The sequence below is a fragment of the Agelaius tricolor genome, unplaced genomic scaffold (assembly GCF_023055355.1).
Source record: "Agelaius tricolor isolate 1412-34295 unplaced genomic scaffold, bAgeTri1.0.p SCAF_12, whole genome shotgun sequence".
In the NCBI taxonomy this organism is placed as follows: domain Eukaryota; kingdom Metazoa; phylum Chordata; class Aves; order Passeriformes; family Icteridae; genus Agelaius; species Agelaius tricolor.
Window position 1 is genome coordinate 7,042,351 of NW_027269272.1, and position 14,765 is coordinate 7,057,115.

General features: G+C 44.7%; 1 protein-coding gene across 1 annotated transcript in view; it reads left to right on the forward strand.

Moving 5' to 3' along the window:
• The window catches only part of PPP2R3A (protein phosphatase 2 regulatory subunit B''alpha), a 49,022-nt gene that overhangs the window by 581 nt on the left and 33,676 nt on the right, over positions 1-14,765 (forward strand). Inside the window, exon 2 of the mRNA XM_071437367.1 lies at positions 11,526-13,951. Within this exon, the coding sequence (XP_071293468.1) occupies positions 11,972-13,951 (1,980 nt within the window). The 5' untranslated portion in view covers positions 11,526-11,971. The remainder of the gene's footprint in view (positions 1-11,525; positions 13,952-14,765) is intronic.

A 14,765-nucleotide genomic window follows, 5' to 3' on the forward strand; every position in this document is an offset into this window, starting at 1 on the left:
TCTTCACTGCAGCTGTGAATGAATACGTGGTCGTGAAAGCAGGATTCAGTTTTTTCCCCCGATGTATTTCTTCATGAGCGAGAAAGGGAACGGCTTTGGCTACCAGACTCCTTGATTCACGGGCAGATGAATTCGAGATTAGGTTGGGCATAAACTTGTGAAACTGAGTTTGAATAACGAGTGGAATGATTTATGAAGGAGGTGTTCCTGCCGGAGTAATTCTCTCTGCAGGTCATCAGACTGCGTTGGTCTCAAGTAATGTAAATATTTTTAAGCCTGGGACTAATTATATTAACTCTCTTTTTCCTGCTGAAGAGGGAAACCCTGGGAGGTGTGCTGCTCTATGCTCCATTTTTGCAGAAATGTGGGCTGGGGAAGGATTCCAGAGGCAGGTGGTCCCCCACTTGCTGTTCAAGTGCTGCCTGCAAGGCAGGGCACTTTTTTCTTGGTGGTGGTCTCATGGCTTTAGCTCACATGACGTGATGCCTGCTTCAGGAAATAACTCTTCCGAAAATTGAATAACCATTTCTTTAAGTCACCTTCTCTCTTGTTTTTTTCTTGTCAATCTCTCAAGCTTGGCAGGTCTGCTCTCTCAGGTTGTGTAGGGGGAGGTTATTTTAGTGAGAACTTTAAGGAGATTGTCAGTACTGTTAGACTTTGTTATGTAAAATTATGTGCTTAATGTCTGCTGGATTCTGAAAAACTGAAGCATGAGACAGTGGTGGGTTGTTTGGGTTTTTCCCAGTATTTATATATCTGGAAAGGGTAATACTGTGTATCAGTTGCAACTGATTTATATTTGCCTGAAAATGAAGGAGGAAAGTCGAAGTTCCCTGCTGGCACGCAGCCAGTTTCCATTACCTAGACCTTTGCAACCACTGTCGCATCATATTATTTTGTAGTTGTAATTTACTCAGAGGTGTAATGTTAAAGGTAGCTGTGGGCAAAGCTCCTCAGATTACAGCTGACTGATGTGTGACTGCCAAACACTGCAGAGATTTTCTGGTAAAGCATCTATTTCATTTCCTTCAGCTGCAACCTGTGGAGCAGGTGATGAATAATGTGGCTCAGGCAGTTCAGAAAGCTCTGTGGTGGAGCCCTGCGGTCTGACACTCGTTGCTGCCAGCCCTGGAGGTATAAATATGATGCTGCCTGGTGGAATTTGTTTTCCCTTTTTTTTTTCATGGGTGGGGTGAGTGTTGGCTGGTGGTTTTCTGGTTTTAGTAAGGACCGTTCTCCATAGAGAGCTTCTCTGCCCTTGAATTACACAGAAAACCTGCCTTGAAGTAACTCTGAACTTGGTGTGTCCTGGTGCAGGACACAGCCTGCTTTGCCTTCGTTGTGTAAATGTTTTCCAATACTGATTTGACTTAAATGACTGCATTGTTTTCTTCCCTGTTAGACCAGGCTTTCTCCTGAAGGTTCAGTTAGAGCTTAGATCGTGTGCTCCAATTCTGTCAGAAATGGGACAGCAAAGTAGAACTACAGGAGGAGGGGAATTTTCTCATCCATAATTAACCTAGTTGAGTGCTGTCATAAAGACCTGTTTTCATGTGTGTTATGGGACAAGATTCTTCCAGCAGAATTCACTGTTGTATTTCCTCTGCTGCTTATGTCCCTGGGTCTAGTTTGTGGAATTTCTGAGCTAGGACTGCCAAGGCAGTTGTGACTAAGCAGGTGCTTTGCTTTGGCCACATGAAACACTTCCTAATGTCACATACTTTGGAAAATCAGGGCTTGAGCACCAGAAACAGATGTATTCTCTTTGCAGAGTAAAATGAGGATAATACTGGAAAATATTATTGAAAAATATGTTGGTAATTAACCACATTAACAATTAATCAGTGTTTGATTAGCATGCAAATATTCTGCTGGTGGAGAAATGAGTAATTCTGACCGCAGAATAGTGTGTGGGTAGGGTGCAGGAGGCAATACCTGAGGTCATACATGTAAAACACAAGTTCTAGTTAAAAATGACTCCATTTTAATGAATATGCAGCTTCACAAATGTGAACACAGCTGTCCACTTAAAGTGAGGTAATCTTTACATCTGTCTGGTTTTCTGTTTGGTTTTTTTTTTTTCCCCTGTTTGTATTGCTTTTCTTTTTAATCTGCTTCTATTTAAATACACAGGGCAAAGAGAGAAGTTAATGGAAATTCTCTTTGCTTCATTGCTGTTTTGTAAATCTCCCTGGGTTAATAAAGACACAGGAGAAATGATTTCCTAATCTTACTGGGATGTCAGGCTAAAACACCTTTAGTTTTCCTTGGTAGATGGAGGCCAGAAAAGTTATGCTCCCTTAAGCTGTGCATTGCTTTGAGCACACTGCTCTGTGCCTCTGGGGTGGCTTATCGAAGGCACAGGCACAAAAATCTGTAGCAGTGCCAGACTTGTTGAATGCCAGGACATGCTGCACCTTTTGGTGAAATTTGTTGCATTTTGACAGCCGCTGCTGTTGCCAGTGGGAGATGGAGGCTGCAGGAATGGGCTTGTGGAAGGTATGGCTGCTGGGAATGGCAGCACCTGGGGCTGTGCCTCAGAGAAGAGGGGGAGTGCAGCAGAGCTGGAGCTTTTCTGTGTCACTGTGCTTGCTGCTGACCCATGGAATAGCTGTAGCAGTGCTCCAGCTGGGGCCAGATATGGGCTGGGAACTGAGGCTGCCCTGGAGAAATGGGCTGTCACCTCAGACAAAGAGAATTTTACCCAAAATTTTGGATGCCTGAGGGTTTAAGTGACTCCAATGTCATACATGTAAGACCTGAAGAAGTTGGATATCTCAAGCAATGAGAAATGCATGAGCTCTGAATAGATGGGTAATAAATGAAAACAATTGTTTTGTTTTACTTGTTATCAAATTAAAAGTGTATTTATTCTGCAGACCACTAGCAGATGGCTACTCTGCTACAGGAGAAATTTAACTTCCAAGTAAGTTTCCAAAAATGGTTTCAGGGAATCTGTAAATTGTAACCTCAGTGTCAGCAGAAGTTAATGACCGAGGGAATGCTGTGTTGGACACAAATCTTCCTTTGTTATTTTAACACTTAAATAAAATCACTTTAATTCGTGTAAAGTGAATGGATACTCTTAATACTGAATTAACATTCCAGGGACAATAAATTTATCTTGCTATATGAAATTATCTCTTTCCATATACGGTTATAAGCAGCCAGGAGACACATTACTTAATCAAGCAGGCTTTCTGACCTCTGCCCTGAGCCTTGCTAATTATGTGCTTTTGAAGCTTGTTCACCTCCAGTGTTTTACTGGTTGGTCACCTTATTTTCTGTCAGTGTGTCAGAGCTCAGGCGTTAATTTTTCTTTTTCTTGTGCCTTGCTAAACTTCAGCATGTTTGTGAGTGTGTTTGGGTCCTTCTAAGTGAGCAAGATTGGGTCTACACAGACATGGGGCTGGAACAATAATTAGTTGGCAAAGTATTTCTGTGTAACAGGCTGGCGTTACGTGGAAAAATCGCGTGAGCTTTTACTCTCTTGCTGTCTCATCTAACTGGAAACCAGTCTCATGGGGCACAAATTCCTGTCTGGTCACTTTCAGTTCCAAGACTGTGCAAATGGAAAGTTGAAGAAAGGTATTTCAGAAAAGCTGAAAAGGGTGACATCTTTCCTGGTACTGTTAACTCCTCTCCTTCCCAGCTGCCACCCCCAGTGACAAGCTGTGCACAGCCTGTGCTCTGGTGCTCTGCAGCAGTTTCTGGTGTGCTCGTGTTCAGGGACTCTGTGCTGCTGTTTGTGAAGGGGATGGAGGCCCTGGAGTATTAGATAACCCTGTCACTTAACCTGGAGGGGTTACACTGAATAATATTACATTCACTAACTGCAGGACAGTATCTTAGAACTATAGGTTATGGTCTACTCCCAGGTTTATTTTTAAAAATCAGTGAATTCTATTATTATTGATACTAGCCCAGATATTTTTGGGTGGTGGGCTTGCCTTATGTTGCTGCTGTGAATGTGGAGAGGTTGTATTTAAGTTAATGTTGGGTGATTATTTTTCTTTAGGGTAAATGTAGCAAAACAGATTTCTCAGTGTAAAAACTGACTTCTCTGAATGCACAGTGACTGCAGAGCAGTGTTAATGGTCCTGCCACGGACAGTGAGGCTCAAGGTCATGTCTGCTTGGAAGCCTGCCTTGGTAAGTGTTCCCATTGCAGTGACCTCCATGGGTCACTGCAGGAATGCTGGAGTCCAGATACAGCTGGTAAAGTTTGATGGTCTGGAGCTCTTGGACAAGAAGGCATGAGAGACAAACAAGCAAATAATCTGCTGTGTCTGTGTTTTCAGAGAGATTAACAAAGGACTTTGTTAATGCTCCTTAAAGGAAATGAAGTGCCATGGAGCAGCAGTGCAGCTTTCTCAGTAATGAATACCTGGTTAAAGCCTAGGAAGGACTGTCAGCTTTTCTAGGGAAGAGTGATCACCCTTCACTCCTGGGGGGATCCATGTTAAGGCTTGTGTTGTTAAACCACGTTATAAATGGCCTGGGAGAGAGGCTGAGTAATGAAGTTACAGTATATGCTGAAAATCACAGAAGGAGGGTAGCAGAAACAAAAGCTGGCTGCAGTTGCAGAAGGTTCTCACAGTACTTGGTTGTAGGGACTTGATACCAGCAGATATAAACTAATGTGCACAAGGGATAAACAACTCCCTGTGCCTGTGCAGTGATGAGCTCACGAGAATCTGTGCCATTCAAGAAAGAGATCTTTTAAGTAATGCAGATAAGGCTCTGTGAAACTCGCTCAGCAGCAGTCAAAAACAACAAAAAATGCAAATAGAAATGTCATCTCTAGGAGAAGAAGAGGGAGCAAACCAACATGCCACGGTGTAAATCCATAGTGTTTCTGTGTAATGAATAACATACCCTCCCAAAGGTAGGGGCAGACATTCTCCCCTCTCCAGAGAGTTGTAGTTAATATTACAGAAAAACATATGACTGAAGAGCTTTTGTAAAAAGAGTAACCAAATAAACTGGAACTTAGTGTGGAAATTACATGTTTGGAAGTAGGAAGGATTAGGATAGAAATCTGCAGCCATGGGAATATCCCTGGTTTTTTGCCACCCAAGCACAGCTAGAATTAAAGGGTGTCAAATGGCACCCATGAAAAAGGTGGTGGCTTTTGACAGAGGAGGTATAAAACCACGGCTCCTCAGCTGCCCAGAACCTTTCTGGGTGCATGGCATCCTTTGAGGAGACATTTCCCAGGTTTGCTGCATGTGTGTGCTTGTTTTACCCTGCTTCTTGGGGCACTGACCAGCTGGTTCTTGTGCTGAGGAGTAGGTGAGCAGTCAGACCCTCTCTGCCCTTTCCATGCCATTCATGACTTTGGAGATTTCTATTTCTCTGAAGTCACCTCTCTTCCATTCTGAAGTGCCTGGTCCTGCTCCATCATTCCTCACAGAATAGCTGTTCAAGACCTCTGGGTCATTATTGCTGCCCATCTCTGAACCTTTTTTCTGAGGCTACATGAAAATATTGATCTCTAAAAGTGAGCACCTTCCTCTTGAATCGAGTGTTCTCTCAGTAGATCTCTGAGCATTTTACAAAGGACAATAGTATCTTTATTTCCTCTTGGAAGACAAGTAGGAAGAAGGACAGAGTGAGCTAACCCAGGTGGTTATGAGAGCAGACACTTGGGAATACATTATCTGAAAGCAGTGGGGCTGGAAAGGGGAAAACACTATATAGGGATAATGCTGATTTTTTGAAAGGCAGCTCAAAAATTCATTTCTGCTCGTGGTTCTCATCTTTCCTGAATGCTCTGCCCACTTTGGGTTCCTGTGTCTTAAAGTGTGTAATTGAACCAGAAAAGCTTATGAGAGGGGTGGTGGGAATGCTTAGAGGTGCAAAGTGGCTTCTGCACTGGGAGAACTGAGTAAGAAGGCTGAGGGATGACATGGAGTTCTGTACATTTGGGAATGCTGTGGACAATGTACATGGAGTTACAGTGTTTGTGCAGTGTCTCAGTAAAAGATCTTGGCATACTGAAGCTGCTGAGTGACAGGGTGGAAAGGGGTGGTGGATGGTAGAATGTCTTATCAAAAGATGCTCAGGATGCAAAAAATTTTTGTTGAATCCAGGGGTGCTCATGGAAGAAATAGGAGAGAAATCCTGCAAAGGTTAGTAAAGTACACACAAACCACATCCAGCTTCACAGTTCTCATGAACTGGGAGCAGTTGGAGACCAGGAGAATACTCCTAGGAAATTCAGAATGTTTTTCTGATACTGCCTCTTGAGCATTGCCATTTAACCACTGTTGGAGACAGAAGTGGTTTTTCCTGTGTTTTTGTGTAATCCTGAAGGATGGGATTCATCTAATGTAACTCATCATCTCAAAACTAGATTGTTAAACTCATTGGGATGATCTTTGTTTTTGAGGTGCCTCCCTATCTGCATTGCATACAGACAGCACCAAACACTTCATGGCTCTGTACGTGAGATGAATCCCACCTCTGCCATGGTTTTGTAAGAACAATAGTAAGTTACAGACAGAACTCAGACAAAGATTTATAGCAATGACTGAAGATATCTCTCAGACTCTCTGGCACTCCTGGAAAATGCTAAGAGGTGATTTGATTATACTGTGTTAGTACTTGTAGGTGAAGTAATTTGTCTTCCTGAAAGCTCTTTTAATTTAGCATAAGAAAGTGGGATAGCTGTTTGTGGAACCTGATGTTGAATGTACTTCAGTGGGAAATGATGACTCTTTTTCTAGAATGTGTGTAATTAAATACTGAAGCACTTGAGAATATGAGGAAGTGTCCTGTGGTTCAAATAGAAGTGCTTGCTTTGAGTGGGTCAGGTCCTCGAACTGGGGTTATGAGGCAATCTGGGATTTGTAGCCATCACAGATTGTTGCAGTTTCTAAAACATGAGATAGCTTGTAGCTAAAACCTTTCAGAAATAAAGCTTCTAAAGGCTGAGGTTGCAGGGCCAGTGTCAGTGGTGTAAGCCCCTGTAATCCCCAAACTGTGCAGATGCAGTTGTGAGTGGTTTCTTCTCCTGTCCCTGAAATGTGTGCATGTGCATCAAGTTTCTGCTGCTCCTGAGGACTGAAAAATTGCACTTCCCACCTAAGTCCTACATAGAAAATAGTTCTGTTGCCATTATGCATATCAAAATATTATAAATTGTAAATATATAAGAAGTACGGGACAAAGGAACAACTCTTTTTTTTTTTTTCTTCTGAACTTCTTCAGCATAGAAAGAAAAGTTACTCATTTTAATCTCCTGTTCCTTTTTGAGAAGCAAAAAGTTGTGCAAGTGAGGGCGAGTTGTTAATCAGTTCCTTTGTGATCCAAAATAATTTATTAAGTGTCTGGTTGTAAAATTTCCACTTAATTCATCAGAACTGGATTTGTTACAAAAATTTCTTGGAAAGAAACATTACTTTGTTGTTTGCCTGCTTTTTTTTCTTCTATAATCCATATAGCTTGCTCCCAAATCTGCTTTGCTCAGTAAATTCTAAACAAAACCCAATCATTTCTAAATAAGAAGATACAGTTAAATGCTGCTTTTTCATACCACAAGCCCTTCTAAGGGAGTAAGACCTGACACCTGATTACACAGGCATGGTGATACAACTGAGGCTATACTGGTGACTGTCCAAATGACAAACCAGTTGTTCTGTCTTGGTTTTCTTTTGCAAGAGTACCAAACTGGAGGGTTGGTCCTACCACACCTTCCACTAGAAATGAGCAGCTCCCCAGTGATGCTCAGGCCATGTCCTGGTGCAGGAAGGCTGGCTGAATCAATACTGTGTTGTGGTGGCTTCTACCTCCTGTTGCTAGTGCTGCAGATAAGGGTTCAAGAAGACTTTTGGTGAGTTAGAGACTTTGAGAGGTATTGGAGCCCTGTCCTGTAGCTTTCTAGACTTCAGTTTGCAAGTGCTGGCTGACAGTCCCAATCTGAACAGATTGTCATTGTTGAATTCTTTAACTTCTGCATAATCTTTGCATGAATAGAATTGCTTGTGTGTCTTGTGGAATAACCTTTTATATAATTAGTATCTGCAATAATTTTTTCCTTTGGAAAGTAATTCATGTCATCTTGCAGAGATAGGACAGACATAAAGCATTATTCTGCAGTCACACAAGAAGCACCATTCATTCACAGTTTGTGTTGTGGAGCCAGTCCTGTGTCCCCAGGGCTGGGCTGGTTTTGTGGCAGCAATCCTAGTTACAGAACTTTCTGCAGTGGTTCTGAACTGAGGGCTGCTCTAGAGTCAAACTGGAATGAAGTTGCAGCCTGGAAAGAGCTAAGTAAAGTTTCTTGATGCATTTGGTCTTTTCATTCTATTATAAATAGTAGATTTTAGTCACCCACCAAGAGTCACAACTGAAGCTCGGTTTGAGGCCACGTTCCCAGATGTGAAAACAGGGATGCTCCTCTCTCAGGCTTTGTCCTGCCTGGGTTTGCATGCTGGATCATGTTCAGGGGATCACATTCAAATAAAGCTGCAAGCTGAGCATGTCCTACCTTGGGCAAGGCAGTGGGAAAGGAGAGAAATTTCTACTCTGCATCTGGAAGGATTTGTGCTGCTCCAGCCCTTGAATAACCTGAGCATGTTTCTGCAGACAGTGATAATAAAGCAATTAGTGAATAATTACTGAAAAGACTTTAGTTAGTATGGTAGGAAAGAGGATACTGGGGTTTTGTATTGATTGTTTGATTACTTCCTCCTCAGAGCAGCAGTAAAAGGTGCTGACAGCAGAGGCAGGAGGCAGCAATCCTTGTGTTGGCCTGGGCAGATTTGTGTTTGCATTGTGTTTGTTTGTGATAGTACCAGAGGAATACAGGCAAACTGGAAAGGAATTAGAGAGTGCAGCAATCATTGCATAAACACCTGAAGTTGTTATTGGGCACAGCTGGCAATACAAGGTTGAACAACAACAACAAAAAAAGAGTCCATTTAGGTTGGGAATCTAGGAGACCTTTTCCTTGGAGGAATAACCTTACAGACACAAAAACTTCATTGCTTGAAGGTGGCTTAAAGAATTAGAGAAACCGGCTTAGTCAGTGGTGGGAGGAAACTACCCTTGGAGTGACAGAGGAGGAGACAGTGAGTAATCCATTATTACTCTAATTAAGAAATAACTTAATCAAGATGTAATTATTGCCCAAATTAGGTATAAACCCAAACTGTTCTTTGCTGCTAAAAGAAGACCAGTCTGTCCTTGCTGTGTATGACACAGAGGGAGGAAGGAGCCCTCAGGAAGTCCTATGCTTTTTGAGAGGCAATATTAATTCTTCCTCAAACTTGCTGTCCTGAGGGCCTCTCCTTTCTCTAAATATTATATAGCAGTCATTTCAGGAAATGCCAGAAGGCTTGTCTGAAGTTGATGGAGGCTCAGAAAAGGAAAAGCAGCAGACCTCTTACCCTGATGTGTTGAAGGGAGTCCATGGATCAGTGGACTTTTTGGAGGCCTAGCATGAGGTGCCTGACAGAGCCCATGAAGGCATTGGGGAGCCAATAGGCCTTGTTAAACTTGGGCTCTGATTCAGCAGAGGGTTCAGCACACGAGGCAGTGAAGCCTGAGAGGAGTGAGTGGAGGGTGTGAAGTGTTGTTCCCTGGCTTTGTGAGTGATGGTGTGAGCACCTCAGGGTGTGAAAAGGGTTCTGTGCATGCCCTTTCTCCACCAGCACCCTGACTCACTGCAGTGCCTGGGGCACAGCTGGTACCTGTGCTGTTCCTTGGCAAGGGGCACAGCTGGTGCCACAGCTCATCCAGGGCAAGGGGCACAGCTGGTGCCACTGCTGTTCCCTGGGGAAGGGGCACAGCTGGTGCCACTGCTGTTCCCAGGGCAGGGGGCACAGCTGGTGCCACTGCTGTTCCCAGGGGAAGGGGCACAGCTGGTGCCACTGCTGTTCCCTGGGGAAGGGGCACAGCTGGTGCCACTGCTGTTCCCTGGGGAAGGGGCACAGCTGGTGCCACTGCTGTTCCCTGGGGAAGGGGCACAGCTGGTGCCACTGCTGTTCCCTGGCAAGGGGCACACCTCATACCTCTGCTCATCCCTCAGGAGGGCCCTCCCGTGCCGGAGGGGCTTTGGGGCAGTGCCAGTGGGTGTGGAGGGGGGCAGGCCGGGACAGGAGGAGCTGAGGAACTGCCTGGCCTGCAGCTGGGATGGGCAGGTGGCAGCCTGTTACAGAGCCCAGCGTGGCAGTTAGCTCTCTGTCCTGAATGCAATCTTTTCAATGCCTCATATAATCCAAAGAACAATGTGGGAAGGGTTCTTTACCTGTGCCACTCCACATAACTGCAGTGAGCAGACGTGGCACATCACAAATTCCATCGAACACTCCTGAATCAGTGCTTCTCAATTTTTAATTAAGGCTTTAAAATATGTAAAATGTGAACATTTAGACTTGTGCTTTCCCCACTGGGTAATTACAACAGCACCAGACTCTTAGGGGACTTGCCTTGTGTGGGCTATGTTTGTCCAGGCTTTGAGCTAAGTTATGGGATGGAACTGTGGGGATGGCAGTGCTTTCATCAGGTGCAGGCCTGGCCTTTCACAGTGTTGGATATTTGCCTTTGAAGAAACCAAAATAAACCCGTGCTGTGGAGTGACTTAGCTGTGTGATATAATAATGTTTTATTAAATAGATTTCTGTTTGTACAGGAATAGAGGGTGCTCAGAATTTCACTGGGGTGTTTTCATTTGATTGTTCATGTATTAAAGAAAGATGAGGCAATGTCTAAAATTCAAGACCCTTAAATCTGAGATTTGCTTTTTTTCATAACAAAGTTAAACAGCTTTTGAGTTTTTTTCTGGTGCAGTTCTGACCATGATGATAGGAAATGCAGCTGGAAATGACTGCCAAGTGTAAAACACTCAATTCCTAGTTTTCATAGGCTTAACCTTTATACAAATGTTACTATCCTCAATGTCTACAGCAGTGGACTTACTGCATTAAATACGCTGCTATTTATGGGTTGTAAGAGCAACAGTTATTCCTCCTTAAAATATATTGCTATGGTCCCAGAGACCTTGGTGAAGGCTAATGGAAGCCAATGTGGCCTTTACTAAAGACTGCATTCTTAGAGGCATTCAGCTACTTTGCTGCAGGCTTTTTGCAGCTTTTTATAATCCAGAGAGCTTGGAAATCCTGAAAGTGCTTTTCTCTACTGCCCTTTGCCTTATCTTTAGAGCCTTGGAAAACAAAAGGCAGAAATTCACAACAGGATCAAAATGTTTTGCTCTATTAGAATTAAAGGTATTGTTTTGCTCGGTCTGGAGAGGAAAAAAAGCAAGTCTGAAAAAAATTAATGAGTGGCTAAAATAGAGCTGTTAAAATGGCAGCACACAGACAGCCTGTGTATAAATATAGGCCAGCTCTTCAGCACTGCTCTTATATGGTAGATCTGAGTGAAAGAAGACTATCAGCCTACTCTGTTCTGTGCAGGCCTGTGTGCTGCTTGTTCTGTCTGGTGCCAGATGTTTGGTAGTAGACAAGGCTGCACAATACATGGCAATCATAATGACTGTCACCTTTATTTCTGTTGCAGGGACCTGTGTCACCAGTGTGAGAGAGGAATCTCCCAAGTACACTGTGGATTCTTTCTCTGCATATGCTACTGGATTATCTACCTTTTACTGACCCACCCAAAAAGAGAGAAAAAGGGTCAAACAGAAATTGCTGACTTGTCATTTCTGCCTTAAAACTGGCTGGATTTTATGGCCTCTGCTGGAGGAGCTACCTGGACCATTGGAAATGGAGCAGCTCGTGCTGCCCCTCTGCTGAGCATGGAATATGAGCATCGAGGTGCCTTAAGTTAAACCATATGCAAGTTGCACTAGTTGCTGTAACTGTACTGCTGAAACCACTCCAGACTTCTCCAGGGCTTTCCAAGGCAGTAGCTCCTCACACAGTTTGGATGTTTCCAATTGACATTTGAATGTTTTCATCCAATCTGGTGTGGCTGTGAAAAGTGAGCTTCTCCCTGTGAAGTTCATGGTGAGTTTTGCAGCCTCACTTCCCAGCGTGGTGTGTGCTATGGCAGCGAGCTACAGGCTGATGGTGACTTCAGTGAACTGCTACAGCAGCGTGCTGGTGGAGCAGCACTCCCAGCACACTGTGCACTACTGCACAGGCTCCTGCCAGCTCCTCAGACAGGGACTCACCTGCATAGTTCCTCACCACAATGTCTGTGCAGAGCTCAGTGTCCAAGATGCCAACCTGGACCATAAAATTCCTGTTCCTGAAAATGGTCTTGCCTTGGCTGGAAATGAGGACTATCACCAAATCCTCCCAAATAATCCAAGAATCAAGAAAGGCTTTTCAGTGCAAGCTTCCAGCAGTTTAAAAGACATTACTGGTGAGGCAATAAACCTTGCCAGTGGTAAAATAAAGGAATTCTCCTTTGAAAAGCTCAAAAACTCTTCCAGTCATGTGGCTTACAGAAAAGGAAGGAAAGTTCGGTCAGAATCTTTCAGCAGACGATCCTTTGATTTTGACTTGATTTATGGGCACTTTAACAATGATGAGAACTGCCCTCCATGTGGCTTTTTGCAGAGCCCCTCACCTGTGGAGAAATGGCAGGAGAGCAGTGATGCTCCAGAAGTCACCATGAATCCTGTGGTTCCCTTCTGCCCTCATTCCTTCCCTGAAGAAAACTTCATTACCCAGATTTTAGAAAAACACAAGCTAGATGGTTCTTCTGGAGGGGATATTAAGGTGTGCCTGGACATCCTGCTCAAGTGCTCAGAGGATTTGAAAAAGTGCACGGACATAATCAAGCACTGCATCAAGAAGAAATCTGCAGATGTTGTTGGTGGAGGGAGCAGCAATGATCCCCTGGCTAATTCAGAGAGGATATACATGAATCTGATGACAAGGTTTTCTTCCTACCTGAAAAAGCTGCCCTTTGAGCTAAGGACAGCAGGGCAGAGGGAATCGAGTGACTGGGCAGAGCTGATGAACTGTTTCCATGGCTTGCAGCAAACTCCCTTTCCCCCGGTATTTGGTGATGAGCAGCCGCCCAGGTATGAAGATATCATTCAGCTGCCATCCTCAAGTGCAGTTCCTCTCGCTCTCCCAGGTCAGGGTGAGGTGACAAGCACCTCCATCCAGACTGGCACTGTGAGCTTCACCTCCAGCTCCCTGCCCGCTGTCCCTCCAGAGAGCAGCGAGAGAGCAGCTGTGAAAGATGCTCTACCTCAGCCAGCAGCCCCGAGCCCCTGCGACTGCACGCCCGCCACCGAGGCGCTGTACATCGAGGAGGAGTCTGATGGGGACAGAGCAGCAGGGACAGAGAAGAAGGCAGGGCAGAAGGGGGGCTGGCAGAGCCTGGAGCACAGCTACCAGCGAGCTGCTGGCTCAGACCTGGCTGCTGATGCTAAAGCAGAGCGGGCCAGGGCGGGAGATGCTCCCGAGCAAACTGCTCCTTTAAAACCAGTGTCAGACCCTGTGCTGGCTGGTGCCCAAGCTGCTGTCCCCAAAGGAGCCCAGACATGCAGCAGGGTGGACAAGGAGGAGATAGACAAACTGCTGCTGGACTTGGAGAGCTTCTCACAGAAAATGCAGAATACTCTGAGGGAACCCTGTGGGAAGGAGGGTGAGCCTGCCTCACTGCAGGTGTCTGGCAGGCAGGGTAGGCAGGCTCCAGCTCTGGCCCTGGAACCCAAAAGTAAACCTGCTGATCCCCCTTCTTCTTTGTCAAAAATCATGGAAACCAACGGCCATAAAATGGAAGAGGATGACAAAGCCCTTCTACTGCGTATCCTGGGAAGCATTGAGGACTTTGCCCAGGAGCTGGTGGAATTCCAGAGTGGCAAGGGAAGTTTGTCCAAGGAGAGGGAAGTGATGCAAATTCTCCAGGAAACTTTAGCAACTCCTTCACAGTCCCTGCTTGCAGGGCAAAAAAGCCATGCTGGGGCTGCCTCCAGAGACTCTGTTCCAGCTTCAATTCAGCAGGCCCCAGAAGTAATAAAGGTAAGAGAACAAAACTTTTGATGGGATAGTGAGTAAAACAAACATGGGAAAATGTGGGGGAGTGTGGGGAATTACATCTAAGTGATGCATTGTGCTTTGAATGCTGCAGTGTGGAATAATGTGTTCAACCTGGCAAAAATGTAGCCTTTATTTAAATACAAACAAAAAAAGGAAACTGAAACCCATGAGAAAATAAAATAGGTCCTGACCTGGAGTTTCACCTTTGAGCTTGATCCTTTCCTGCAGGTGCTCCTGTAGACTATTTACTTGTGGTTTAAATGGGTCCCTTATAATAGGGTGTAGTAATAATTACTTTAATAAGTATAAATAATTATTTCTGGGACCAAGTATTGGACTGCCTCTCAGCAGTTCAGTGAGAACTGATTCTTCCACCTCTCCCTTTCCCATCTGAGCAGCCTTTCTTGTCCTCCTCATCACTGGCTCCTAAAGGGACCAGTCCTCCATGGGACAAAGGACAGAATCTCAGAGGATTTAGTTTTGCTTTCCCTGTCCCCAGTGCATGGAATCATGTGGAGTCTGCATTGCTTGTATCTCAGATGAGGAGCAGGTTTTTCCAGGAAACAGGGTCTTGATGGGAGCCTGCTTCAGAGAGAGGCCAGGGCTGTCTGTCAAGCGCTCGGTGCTTTTTGTTTGGTAATGGCTGCCAAATCTCAAGAAAACTTGTTACCATCCTTCCAAGTAGGCAGTAACTGGAGAGAGGACTTCATTTTCCCCCTTCCACATAGGCACTGCAAAAGTGCCCAGGTTGTAAGTGAACTTTGACAACTTCTAGTTGGAGCCTAATGTGGATGTT